This window comes from Ophidiomyces ophidiicola, assembly GCF_022830035.1.
Source record: "Ophidiomyces ophidiicola strain CBS 122913 chromosome Unknown scaffold_45, whole genome shotgun sequence".
NCBI classification, from domain to species: Eukaryota; Fungi; Ascomycota; class Eurotiomycetes; order Onygenales; family Onygenaceae; genus Ophidiomyces; species Ophidiomyces ophidiicola.
Window position 1 is genome coordinate 1 of NW_026054685.1, and position 13,300 is coordinate 13,300.

Sequence of the window (13,300 nt, forward strand, 5' to 3'; positions counted from 1 at the left end):
TTCAGCCAAAACGTATTAAATAGATACATAGTAGTAGTACTCCAGATTTTAGAGTCGCGACTAAACCAGAAGAACAGTCATTGCAGAAGCGCCCAAATGTTTTGTTTAATTAAAAAAAAAAAAAAAAAAAAAAAAAAAAAAAGAGAAAAAAAAAAAAAAAAAAAAAAAAAAAAAAAAAAAAAAAAAAAAAAAAAAAAAAAAAAAAAAAAAAAAAAAAAAAAAAAAAAAAAAAAAATAATAAAAAAAAAAAAAAAAAAAAAAAAAAAAAAAAAAAAAAAAAAAAAAACTACCGCTCACCGCTTCTCGACCAAAAAAAAAGAGACACTCCTCAGAAACGCGAAAATCCTTCCTTTCACGACCATAGAAACATGACCAGAACAAGACTATTTGCGATTACTTCTTCCCACCCCTTCCAAACCCCGCCCCCCAGCTGAAACGAGGATGTGTCATGATTTTTGAGGCTGGCGCGTTTTTGAAGGTCCCTGTTGAATTCGTTCGTTCCATTGCCTATCAAAAAACCATCATTTGCATTGTACATGTGTGTGTGCGTGCATCGGCCACGCTCACCGCTCCTCTCTGCAAATACTTTTTCTCCCGTGGGAGAAACCTTGGACCCAACATTTCACATTGCATGCTCCTCCGTTCGTTCTTTTGGGCTCTTCATTTCGAGGCTCCCTTGGCACCTGGATTTCTCGAATTCGCGGGACCTTTTCCAAATATGGATGTCGTTCGCTGTCCACACAACCTCCCCCTTTACACTCTCCGAGGCCTGAGTTCTCTTTTTTTTTATATTACATATCGATACTCCTTTTATAATTCTTACCATTTTTTTTACCTCTTTCTGATCCACATATCCTGCCCTATCTCCCCTGTGTTATCTTTTAATCACCCGTGTATCTGCTTCCCCCCTTTCTCTTTCTCTTCTTTGTGAGTATTATCTCTCTCGCGACCTGACATTCTCCCCCATTTTTGGACCCCATAGTACAGACAACGTCATCTTCGGTCAAATCTGTTTCCGGATTGCGTCACATTTTTTAGCCTCACCGGCTCTTTACCGCATGCTGCGTTTTCGACTTTTGTTTTTTTTTTTTTTTTTTTCGTATTCAATTTTTGGCCGATCTGCCTTCCGTGAACAAATTTCTCGTTTCTTCTCGTTGTCAAACCTTTTTCCTGCCACTTTACTTCTTTATCATATGAAAATACTTGCGTACGGAGCTGAGTTTTGAAAATGGTCCCTTTTGTACGATGTACTTTTTTTCACGGTTTTTTTCTTTTTGCTGCCCTGGTGGAGGGACTCGTTCTCTCTCGTCTTGTGCTGAACGCGTTTGAGATGGACTTCATGGTGGCTTATACCCTGTGCCTTTGCCAGCTTTACCGATGCTTCTGTACTAGACCCCCCCCCCCAGCGCTTGTCGAGTTCTAGGGAAATCTATCTACACTGGAATTCTTCTCGTTTTCTTTTCTTTTTATCAGACCGTCGTCTTTTTTTTATTCCCTCATCCCGTTTTTTTCCCCCCTCCTCGAGTATACTTGCCTTGTCGTCCTTGGGTTCCTTTCACAGGGTCCTCCGGAACATTGCATCCCAGCCCGGGGTTCCCCTGTGTCCGAATCCGAAGAGGCCACGGGGTTTGGAGGGATTGCCCAAGCTGGCATCGTGATGTAGCACTGTAGGATTAGACGACCGTTGGCTTGTAGCATAATGTCGCAGCCGCGTAGATACTATGTACTACCACTGCGCAGCGCCGACGTCTGAACAAACTTCCGGATATTTCTTTTCGCTTCTTTTACCTTGATTCATGATGAGCTTCCGTGTTTCGCGGCTATTTAACTGGCCTCTGCGTTGAACGTGCAGGTTTCGCGCTAAAGGAGCTGGGGGACCAGTCCTTGCCCGCTTGACGTAGCACCGCCTGAGCTCGGGGGATACACAGCATCACAGGCGATACCGGCATTACGCATTCTATTTTAACTACACCAAAACATCATACAACATGACATATCTCTCCTACTTTTCCCCATTCGGCGCATCAACATCATCATCTTCGTCCTCTTTCATCACCATTCTCCCCTGCACATTCTTCTCAATCTCCCCAACCAAACTCTCCATATACTCCAGATCCGTCCCCACCAGCGTCACAGTATTCCTCTTCTTCCCCCATCTCGGATAGCTCCCCACCTTCAGCCCTCTGGGCGCCACCCGCTCGGCGAGTTCCGTCAGATACGGCGCCACGGTACTCTCATACAGCGGCGTCGCAAAGAGAAACCGATGGATCCCCTTCCCCTCGGGATCGATCAACTTCGGCAGCAGGACGGGCTTCAGACGCAGCAGCAGGCGCTCGAACAGCGACGGAACGCCCGGCAGGATGTACACGTTGCCGTGCACGATGGAGACGGGGATCCACAGGTCGTCGTCGACGAACAGCGACTGCTCCGCGAGCGGCCGCGTCGCGTCCGTGGGGATGTGCACCATGCGCAGCCGCGCCGTCAGCGTCGCCGACGGCGTGTCCCAGTCGAAGTCCGGCTTGGCCTGCTCGGGCTTCGACAGCCGCTTCATGCGCGCGAACGCGGCTTCGTGGAATTTTAGCTCCAGGTCGAACGCTTTCGCGATCGATTGGTACGTGATGTCGTCGTGCCTGTCATGCTCGCACCCCCCCCCGGCGCGTCGTAAGCTTCCTCAACTCGTAACTAGTCATGTATATCACACGCTATTCGCGTTGGTGGAAAACGTACGTGGGCCCGATTCCTCCGCTGGTCACGACGAAGTCGTACTTGTCGCTCATGCGCCGCACGGCCTCGACGATCTCGTCCTCGTCGTCGGCGATGACCTCCACGCGCTTCAGCTGGATGCCCATCGAAAAGCAGTATTTCGCGAAATACGCGGAATTGGTATCGACGGTCTGTCAGCCTCCCATTTCCCGGCGTCTCCCCGCACAACACAGTATACAGCTCGCGCGCGCGCGTGTGTGTGTGCGGGGAGCCGCAGGTACAAGAGACAGGAACGTCAGCGGACGAGGTAAGGAAACGCCCAGTAGCAAAATAAGACTACATGCCTTCCCACCGAGAACTTCATCTCCGATAATCAAGCACGCCGCCGTGCCAATGGCCCGCCGGCTATTATCCAGCGCGGTTCGTTCGGATGATGTCATGATGCGAGGGAGCGAGGGCGAGAGGGCGAAGGCGGCAGAAACAGCGGGACTGCGTAGGGCGAGAGAGGAACGGCTTGTCAGAGTCGCGATCCGGCTAAACATGGACGGCTAGCCGGTGTCAAATCGAGGGTTTGGAGAAGGGGGAAACACTGCGGGGAGCGTCGCGGTGGGTTTTTTTTTTGGAGTGTGAGGCCACACGGCCGGAGGGGCTGCAGAAAAACTATATGCGTCAGCCCCGCCAGCTCGTCGGCTCTTTCTTCATCGCCATCACTACCACGACATCCGATATCTGAAGTGTGCAACACTTTTTTACACTGCTCAAACTAGTCATATCTGAAGCTGGAGTTTTTGAAACATCAATAGGCATCATGGTATGAACCCACACTACCCATGCCTCCCGATGTGGGGTTTGCCGCTTACATTTTGGTTCGATATTATCGCTTCAGTCTGACACTAGGCTCTACACCTTCTCCCCGGAGACGAAAGAGAAGCTTCGCAAGTTTCGATTAGGCACGTCCAGAGCGAAGGATCCCCAGGCTATTATCTGTACGGAAGCCCCTCTTGATCGTCTCCTTGTAGGATCTCGATAAAAGGGCCCCAACTCACGTACTACTTCTCCCCGAGACAGATTTAATAGACGCCAAAACTCAAGAGATCAGACCCGCCGATGACCAAGTGTACTCCAGTATGGAGGACGTCGCAGACGAACTCCCTGATTCGTCACCGCGATTCATCTTGCTAAGCTACCCACTTACTCTGGTACGAGAAACCGATCCTGCCGTGCTCCCTTTTTTTCGTCTGTTGTGAGAGAAAATCATCAAAACTGACGGAAAAAAAGTCTTCCGGTCGACTGTCTGTGCCCTATGTGCTCATTTATTATCTCCCGGAAAACTGCAATCCTTCCTCGCGAATGAGCTACGCAGGCGCGGTGGAATTGATGAGGAACACCGCCGAAGTCAATAAAGTGATCGAGATTGAAGGCGAATCCGACGTGATAGACATCAAGTTGCGGCTGCTAGGGGAAGATTCTTGAGAGACCGGTTTGCACATGGACAGGGTAGAGCTTGTTCGGCGCGGGCGAACGGTGGGGAAGACATTATTTCTTGTTGTGCTCTGGTGGGAACTGGTGTTCGGCGTCATCCGCACGGAAATGATGAGCAGGTCTCCTGCATGAGGATATATAACCTAGGGAAACGCTGTCGTCCCACGTGTGTTTTGTGTTCAGGATCCCGCCCGGGAACGGGAGCGCCAGCAGGCATCAGTAACTCCTTAGTGATGCGCTTTTTTGGTATCAGACTTTGAAATAAAGAATGTGCCTCGTCATGCATGGAGAAGTGTTAATAATAATATTTCGCAGAACACATGCCTGGCCGCAGGGGTCTAGGCTTCTAGAAAAGTGGATTCAGTAACAACAAATGGGGCCTGAATTTTAGAATACCGCGAGAGGAGCGAAATACAGGCACATTATTATCCTCGGAAGCTCGTGCTGGCTTCTGTCGAGTCGCGGCCTTCATGGCTCGGTTAACTAACTATATGGGGTCAGGCAATCGACAGACCTAAGGAAAAATAGCTCATGGACAAGTCGACTTTCTTGTTCGCAAAGGCAGACGTAAGCCCGGCGTCGGCTCCAACCAATATCGCTGCCGATATTCCTAGGTTCAAGACGGCATTTTCTGATTCCACCGCAACAGGTTTTGCTCTCGCGGAAAGTTCCTCTCTCAGACTTTGAGATGGCAAAAAGCCGAAGTATCTTGGAGGTGTTGGCGAAGACAAGATACGAGGGTATCTATAAGGACGCTCCAGGGCTGCTAGCCCGCCAAGGGAGGCGTTCCCCCGTGCCCCAGGGCTCGACGGCCACCTGGATTGAAAAAAAAAAAACCTCTTGGGGATCAGCAAATAAGTAGCCCACACGACTCCATAACGAGCAGCCTGGTCTGGCGATCGCCAACCTGGAATGACGGTTTTATATGTTAAGCTTTAACCAGCTGGGAGGCAAAACTTCTGTTTCGGGGATGGCGCTGTGGAAACATGCGATTTTTTTTGAGTTTCTGCACCAAGCCCAGCTGTTGAATTTGACTCCCATGTGTTCGTTAAAGCGTGGCAGCCGAGTGTGGCGACTCTGGATCCTGTCGGGACCGACGATATCTTCACCACGCCGCGTCAACTCTCTCGCGATAAACATCGGCGGCGCTTCTGGCGGTCTGAGATGGACAGAGTACTAACCAGGACACAGCAAAAGGGTATCGCAGCATACCGCCTGGCAAACACTGTGGTATTGGTACCAGGGCGTTTCAGTACCGCAAAAAAGCCTTCCCAAAAACTCGGTTCGCCAGGGGCTCCACCCACAATACCACCGATACAGGGCTTGATACCAGTATCCATGTATTCTTCTTACTCAGCTGCCTGTTCTGGACACAGCTGCAGGCAAGAGTCTCATCCCAGGGGGCATTTCCGGCTTCGCTGTCCAAATGACGGATGCGCGCAGCAATCACCACACCACGTAACGGATAATTGGTCTCAGTTATCGTCGCGCCCAGCTGTGTTGGAGATTCCTCGGCCAGGTCAACAAAAAACAGAGAACTCATGACGCACGCTACACCCCTGATTCAGGGTGCAGGTCTGCGGGCGGGCTTGCCTTCCTTTTGATTCCCGGTAATCCTCCGGGTGCTGCCGTAATCATTTGCCATTATTATTATTGGAGATCCGCGCCCTCGTGTAGCGATGTCTCCTGCAGGCCCCAATTTTCGGCGATGAGCACAGCATTGGCTCTATGCACAATGCCCGGCCCTGCTGCACTTGCGAAACTGATGGTCTGCCCCCATGACCGTTATACCTGGGTTCCGATACCGCTCTGCACGACGGCATATGATGATGGGCATTGCAACGTATAATACCCGCCCAATGCATTCATCTTAAAAAGCGGCAGATTTCAGATTGCTCCCATGCACAATGCCATGACTCGCGATTGAAAAATACGCGGTGCGTACAGGCGTGTATGTATAGTTACGTATGTACCGACCGTATGCGGGAGCATGGTGGTAATTCTGCCTCGGTAAAGGGCGGTCTCGTTTGGGATAAGCATGACTCGTCACAGCATTTCTTCTGGAAAACATCGCCAACTTTTTTGTTGGAAATCCGGGGAAATCCCATGGCCTCGGGTTGGCCTCGAGTCAAGCAGATTCTGCATGGGAATTTTCGGGTCAGCCAAGTCCAGCGAGATATCGACGGCGCGCGCTCGCCTTTCGCACAAAACAGAAACAGGAGGGCAGAGGCGTGAAGGTGATTAGAGTGCCGGCTAGCGAGGCTACGAAGTGCCACCAATCGCGCCGACGCTGCACGCGCTGCTCCGGGCAGCGTTCCGTCACCGCACCAGTTCGCAGCGGGCTGGGCTGGGCTGGGCAAACCCAACGCCAGGGACGCCGCAGAACCGCTGGGACGAGACAAGCGTCGTACCGCTGTAACGGTACCGTATGACAGTCACAAAACGGCAGGCTTGGCCGGCGTCCCGCGTCTCCGGCCCGGTTCGCGGGCTGTGAGTGGCCTGCGCGCCCCGCAACGTACTGCCGGGTCAGGCTGCCCCGCCCAGCGCCAGCAACCCCCCGCGAATGAGATCGCCGCAAGCTCAATCCACCGTATTGGCGGCGTATCGCGCAGTCGCTTGCTTCGTCGCCGTCGTTCTCCTCTTCACCTCCTTCTCGCCTGCTCTGCGCTTTCTCTGTCCGCCTATCTGTCTCTGTGCGTTGTGCGTGGGAGACATCGTGCGCCCGGGGCTCAACGCAGCCCAGCAACACTTCTGCTTTAGAGTGCGGCGAGCCCGCCGACTTCTGCTCCAAATCCTACCCTAGGCGGCTGCAAGTCGGGTGGTGGAGGACGTGGACCAATCACTCCCGTACACCCTGTTCCACGACAGTCGGACTTGCACGACTCGACCAAGTCTCATTAACGGCCAGAGCGCAATCCCGGCGCACAAACTGAATCTGTCTCGCCACCTGTCCATACAATATCTGGCCCCGAAGGCCCGTGTTGCGTCGCCTGGGTGTTCCTCCTCCCTGATCCCAACACCACGGAATCGGGCTTCCGCCATTTTGTTGGCAGCCGCAGCTTGTTCAACCACGCCGACTGACGTGACTGGCCGCCCCTCACCTGCAACTCGCTCTTGTCGGTCAAGAGCAGGGGGGCTGTCCCTGGGTTCGCACCTCGCTTTGGCCGTCCTCCGTCCTTTTTTTGATACCTCGGACAGGACTCCCAAAGCAGCAATAATAATACGCAATTAGTTCACACTCGCTGCCTGTCTTAATTATGACGGAGCCCATCACACCCGCCGGCGCTAAGGACGATGGCATTTCGAAATATATGAAGCGCATGAAGACCGTCCTCAGAGGCCCTCGCTCAAATAGAAATTCGGTTTCAAGCCTCCCTGACTCCAAGGGCGACTCAGGCGCCGTCAAAGTTGGAACCGCTTCAAATCCCAGGTAAGTTGCCCCGGAATTTGGGGCCGCAATTGGTCCTTGGTACTGGAATCTGACCATTTATGATCACCAGTCCCAAACTCCCGGCACCCGGACCAGCTCAGACACCCAAGAAGGCGGTGTTGCCCCGCGTCCACGAGACAACTGGACGCTGGAGCACAATGCAGGAAGAGAAAGCTCGTGCGCTGTTTGCAAAGTACGGGTTAACGCTGGAGCCCGGCGAATGGGTGACTCCACGGTCCGCGCGGGAGGACGTCGAGAGGGTTGAGAAGCCAATCCGTATGAGGATTCGGCGCATTTGCCATCGATGTCACACAACGTTTGGGGCGGACAAAGTGTGCGTGGGCTGCAGTCATCTCCGCTGCACTAAATGTCACCGCTACCCGCCTGCTAAACCAAAGCCTGCTCCTGAAGTAAAGGGCGAAGTTCGCAGCACTGAAAGGGCTATCGATATGATTGAACGGCGACCCAAGAAGCCTGTTTTAACCATTCGGTCACGAACGGGCGGCCAGGATCTAGTCCGCAAGCCCATTCTTCAGCGAGTTCGACGCACTTGCCATATGTGCTCGACCATGTTTGCTGCCAATGCCACCGAATGTCGGAACTGCCATCACATACGGTGCAAAAAATGTCCCCGTGATCCGTAAGTTTATATTTCCGCTCCCTGATTCTTCGTGCTCTAGCTTATGCATTTTCTCCAGGGCCAAAAAAGATAAGTATCCAGATGGCTATCCGGGCGATGCTGAGCCGCCATTCGAGCCACCGGAGCGTGTATGGCGAAAACCAAGACGCAGGATACGATGGACCTGTGATTCCTGCTCCTCTCTATTTGCCTTCGGCGAGAAAGTATGCTCAAAATGCCAGCACGAACGTTGCAAGGACTGCATTCGAGACCCGTAAGTACAATTACTTGCAGCCAATGGTGATCTATAGACTAATGTATGTTGGTAGACCCAAGAAAATTAAACCGGAGCCCGACCCGGAGCTTCTTAGACGAGTGGAGGAAAAATTGGCCGCGATGAATATGTCCTAGCATTGCGATGCTGGTTTTGATTATAAACACGAGGTTTACAGTCCATAGTCTATTGTGATATCCATTTTGCTTTCCTCTCATACAGCCTACTCTTTGCCCTCTTCAAAGTGCTATATTTCTTTCCATCGACGATTTCTGATGACTCCTACGGCTCTACGCACGCATATTTCATTTCTCGAAGGTCTGCCATTATTAGCGTTGCTGATAACCGTTTTATCTGGCGCTACGTGGCTGGGCGAAAGCTCGGATTCTTTGCGATATACCACTCCCACTGCTATAGCTAGTCTACCTCTCTCGCTCTCCTTCTGCTCGTTCTATTACAGGGCAAACAAACGCCAACTTTAGAACGATAAATTACTTCTTCCAGTTAGACCAATGCACCCGGGTATGGGGCCATTCTTCAGTGTGAACCCCTGCTATTATGCGGCTTCTGTATATTTCATTTTGTATGTAGTTACCGACACCCCCGGTGTAACTGTGTTCTGCGATAGCCCCTATTCGGAATTGCGATTGTATCCAGCTTGTGTTCGGCCAGCTGGCACGATGCACTGTGGCCCAGTCTGCAGCCGACTCTCGCACCTGATAACCAGAACGGGTACTACGTATATATGTGCGTGTATGTGCTTAGACTGTACACAGCGCTTTCTTTGGTACACAGTTAATGGAATTATGAGCGATGTATCACATCCAGCAGACTCAGAGATAACAGAAGCCCAGCATATTTTTCTCCTGGCGTGATGCCAATTTTGCGAATCTATTTTGGTGCCGGATGATGTGCATCCAGCCCGTCTTAGCTTTACCGCGGCCGGCCCCCAATCAACCCCTGATGGTCCGTCTCTCATGGGTCTAAGATGCCTCTGAGAAAATCTCTTCCTTGCACTGTGTGGCAGTTTGACCGAGGTTCCCGCTCAAGCCAAGCCCAGTTACCAGGCGCTCATTGCGAATCCAACCCCCAGGTTGCTGCCGTTCAGTTACATCCTGGCGGGTCTTGTATGGCTGCTTTGCATGTAACTGCAGCGAAGCAAGCAGCATCTCGAAAACTGTGATCTGCAGCAGGACCCGAACGCTTGCTCTGCGGCGTCGGAGCTCCGCTGGCCGACGCCTCATCAATACTGATGCCTGCAGCTGGCGCTGATGAAAAAGCGAAGACATGCCGATCAGACGGGGTTCTTTACCATTCCTGGGGTTTGAATCTGCCTGACGGCGGTGGCCCGTGGGAATCAATGCACGCCTTTGCCTCAGCGCCGTATCACGCCACACGCCCAGTCGCCAACACGCCACGGTCTTCGAGCTTGCGAGTGGCCAGTGCATGCAGCTGTGCATGTAGGTGGGACGCCCCAAGGCCCGGAATGCAGGCAGCGGACTCCCCATCGCTACGAGGCCGAGCCGGACTGAAGGGTCTTGCCGGGTTCCCATGCCGTTTCATCACCCGGGGTGAAACTACTCGCCCTTCAACCCTCGCTGTCAACCCCCACGAATGCGCAACAGTGATAGTGGATATATATGTGGACATGCTCTGGACCTGGAGGAGACGCCGATACGGAGTACATATGTGCAGCGTATGCCGCGCTCCGATGCCGATTAATAAGAATCAGCAAAGCAATGCCGCGCATACCCTGGTATAGTTGAACACTCCTCGGCGTCGCAAGCTTTTCTACACCGAACCGCGAGAAAACTCTTCTTGCTTTCGATCCCGGCCTGGGAAGACTGCATTTGCGCCGTTACTCCGCATACGGAAAGCGTTTGTGGGCCTCAACCCTCGCTCTTGGATATATTTTGCTTTTTTTCTCTCAAGGAAGCTAAAGCTAGAAGGACTCCGAATGGTGCCTCGGAGTTGGGCTGGCATGCATCAGGAATGCGGCGGAGAAGCCTGATGGAATTGTCTCATCTGGTTATTAACACTCGGATGCAAATCCCGCAGCCTTGGTGCCACATGTGACGAGTACTCTGTATGAAGTACGGAGTACACCACAATTTATTTCTCGGTAAGGCAGAAGTGGCGCTGTTTTGAGATCGACCGCTTCCTTAAATCCTCAAATTTGAGATGCGAATACGGAGTGTGCGCCTACATACGGAGTATACATAGATGCTCCTAGGTATGGGGTACTTTGCATGCTATCGATTGTCCAAGGAAATATTGAATCGAATCCCGGTATGGAGTATTGTGAAGCAATTCATGGTGCGGAAAGGAGCAAAGCCACACAAGGGTGACGTAGCCTGCAAGACTGGTCCAACGAAGGCTCTTTGGTGGCGGCTGTACTCCGTGCATATTGTGTATGTACTCTGTAGTTACCCAGGGCTTCATCACATTTGACAGGTCGATTGTCACTTGGAAGCAAAACAGTATCAGTACTCCGTATATAGCAAAAAGGTCCAGGAAATTGAAGAAAACTCCAAGGAGATGACGAATCTCTTTGGGCTGAATCAAAAGGCGGCAACCACTTCCTCCACACTTTCCCGAAGGATTGGTTGAAAGCGTTGAACCGACTTCGCTGTCCAGTACCATGGTACAGTCCTGTCTATGAAGTTGCACAAATACGTACGGAGTACAATCAGTCGACAATCGGGATGCGCAAACGGGAAATGGTACTCCGTACAGTGGTTACCTGCTGCGTTGGCTAGGTAGCCAAAACGTCATGAGAGTAAAAAGAACGCACCAGCACAGAGCCAAACCCATCCAGATCTCCATATTTGCCATCAAGGTAACCGACTTCACGACAATGGCCTTTTGGATGACTGCGTCCCACATCCCAGGACAGCGTTTCTGTACGGGCCTTCCCGACCCAGGGCAGTGGTAGCTAATCGGATCGTCCCGCGCCAGTGACCAATTTTGATCTGGCCCTCGCATCAGCAACTTGTAAGCGGCGATATCCTCGCCTTTCACACCAGAATTCAAGGAATGGGGGAAGGAGGCCTTCTGAAGGTGGTGCTCCGGGCTGATAGTGCCCGGGAAGGAAGACTCAACATCCGATTTTTGGCTGTTTCTTGGTATTTCGTCGTCCTATTGCCCTGCCGCTCCATCCAACAGGATCAATACCGTACAGAGTACTCCGTATTTTTCGCTGCATGACTAAGCATAAATAAATACAACTTGTATCATGTCAAAAATATTTCAGTATGTTGTGTATGTAATGAATATGGTACGATACGCAACTGAATATAATACAGTACTTGCCCGCCTCTCAGTTGAAGCGATGGCGATCAGCTTGAAGTCGCTGCGTGAGAATCTCGAAACGCTTCTCTCTTCTCTATTAAGCTTCATCAACGAGAAACCCCCTCACTTGCCGTCGCGCTTATTTGGTCGCGGCAAGCTTTAGGGCAGGCCCTTTCCATGAGCTTGTTTTGTCCTCACAGAACATTCAACAACTTAAACATCGCCTTCGCACTGCTATCTAGACGCCTCTCCTTCTCTCGCCCAATGCCGATTTTTTATTGCGACAAATACCCTATGAATAAGAAGTGTCCATCAGATAGAACAAATCTTTCTTTCCTCTTACTGATATTCAAGTTGCTACTTTTTCAAGAGTGCGCTCAGATGACCCAAATTCCTACCCTTCGAAGCCTGAAACGCGTCAACCAAGCTCCAAAGGTAGCGGCTGTTTGGGGCGTCGGCACCGCGTTTCAAGTCTTCGCTTGGAATAAGTCACCGATGATGGGACGTAAAGAAGAAAGATGCTACGCTACTCGCTGAACCCGCCAGCCTTTGTTGGCTTGTCGATCGTGTAAGCGCTTGCATTCACTAGATGAGCAGCCTGCCATTGCATGTACAGAGTACGAAGTCGGAGTACTAGTAAGTCCGGTCGTTTTTGCCTTATCTCTTCTTACTTTCAAGAACAGAAGTCTCTTTATCTGCTTTATTTTTTTTCTTTTTTATTTTTTTTTCAATATTTTGATATTTCACGACAAAATCTGGACGGCGTTGCGCATCCGCACAAAATCCAGCGGAGAAACAAAGGAACATGTTACACAGCGACGACACTCAGCCGTGTTGTCGTCGGCCTCCCTGTACTCCGTACCACGACTTGAAATCATTCTTCGTACTCGCTTCGACATGCTGTAACTATGTCCGCTGTTTATTGGCCCAGGTCTGCAATCTCTCCTGGCGCCCTCTCGTTTTTCCCTGTCTCAATCACCGAATCCGGACCAGCGAGATAACTTACTACGTCAGGCATCGTCTGAACCGTCGAAACAGAGAGACAAGACACTGGCCTTTGCCGTGATTCCCTTGATTCACCCCGATAGCTTATTCGTTGCTTATCTTCATGGGGCGTCAGACGAAGCATGCCAAGCAAAGGACCAAGGTCTCCCGCGATTTGAACCTTGAAGAGACGGCTGTCGATCAGACACGCCTTAGACTCTATTCGTCGCCGTCAGACTGCAATTACGGCTTCATGCGGAGCGCTGCGCCAGGTTGCTTGCAAAGCAAGGAGCCCGAAGGCCAGTTTCGAGTGATCTCAGCTACACTGCCCCAATCACGCTTCTCTCTGGGGGCGGCAGAAGCTTCAGCTTGTGCGACTGTGGACGGCAAGTGTTGCATACTACCCTGGTGACCGACAGGGTATACAAACAAACATATCAATTACATGGCTCCATGTAGTTGCTTCCAGTTGTTTCACTGGCTTTCTCATTTCCGTGGACGCTGACTCGAAAACCTA

At 51.4% G+C, this 13,300-nt stretch overlaps 2 protein-coding genes across 2 annotated transcripts; one reads left to right on the top strand and one right to left on the bottom strand.

The window, feature by feature from the left end:
• Positions 1 to 2,002: 2,002 nt before the first annotated feature.
• Positions 2,003 to 2,849, bottom strand: LOZ57_006497 (uncharacterized protein; the record flags this gene model as incomplete). Its single annotated transcript, XM_049255513.1, has 2 exons — positions 2,003 to 2,630; positions 2,728 to 2,849. 2 exons carry the CDS (start codon positions 2,847 to 2,849, stop codon positions 2,003 to 2,005), a joined length of 750 nt encoding a protein of 249 aa, XP_049105475.1.
• Positions 2,850 to 7,442: 4,593 nt separating this feature from the next.
• Positions 7,443 to 8,645, top strand: LOZ57_006498 (uncharacterized protein; the record flags this gene model as incomplete). The annotated part of the gene is made up of 4 exons (XM_049255514.1): positions 7,443 to 7,615; positions 7,686 to 8,255; positions 8,314 to 8,508; positions 8,564 to 8,645. 4 exons carry the CDS (start codon positions 7,443 to 7,445, stop codon positions 8,643 to 8,645), a joined length of 1,020 nt encoding a protein of 339 aa, XP_049105476.1.
• Positions 8,646 to 13,300: the final 4,655 nt, after the last annotated feature.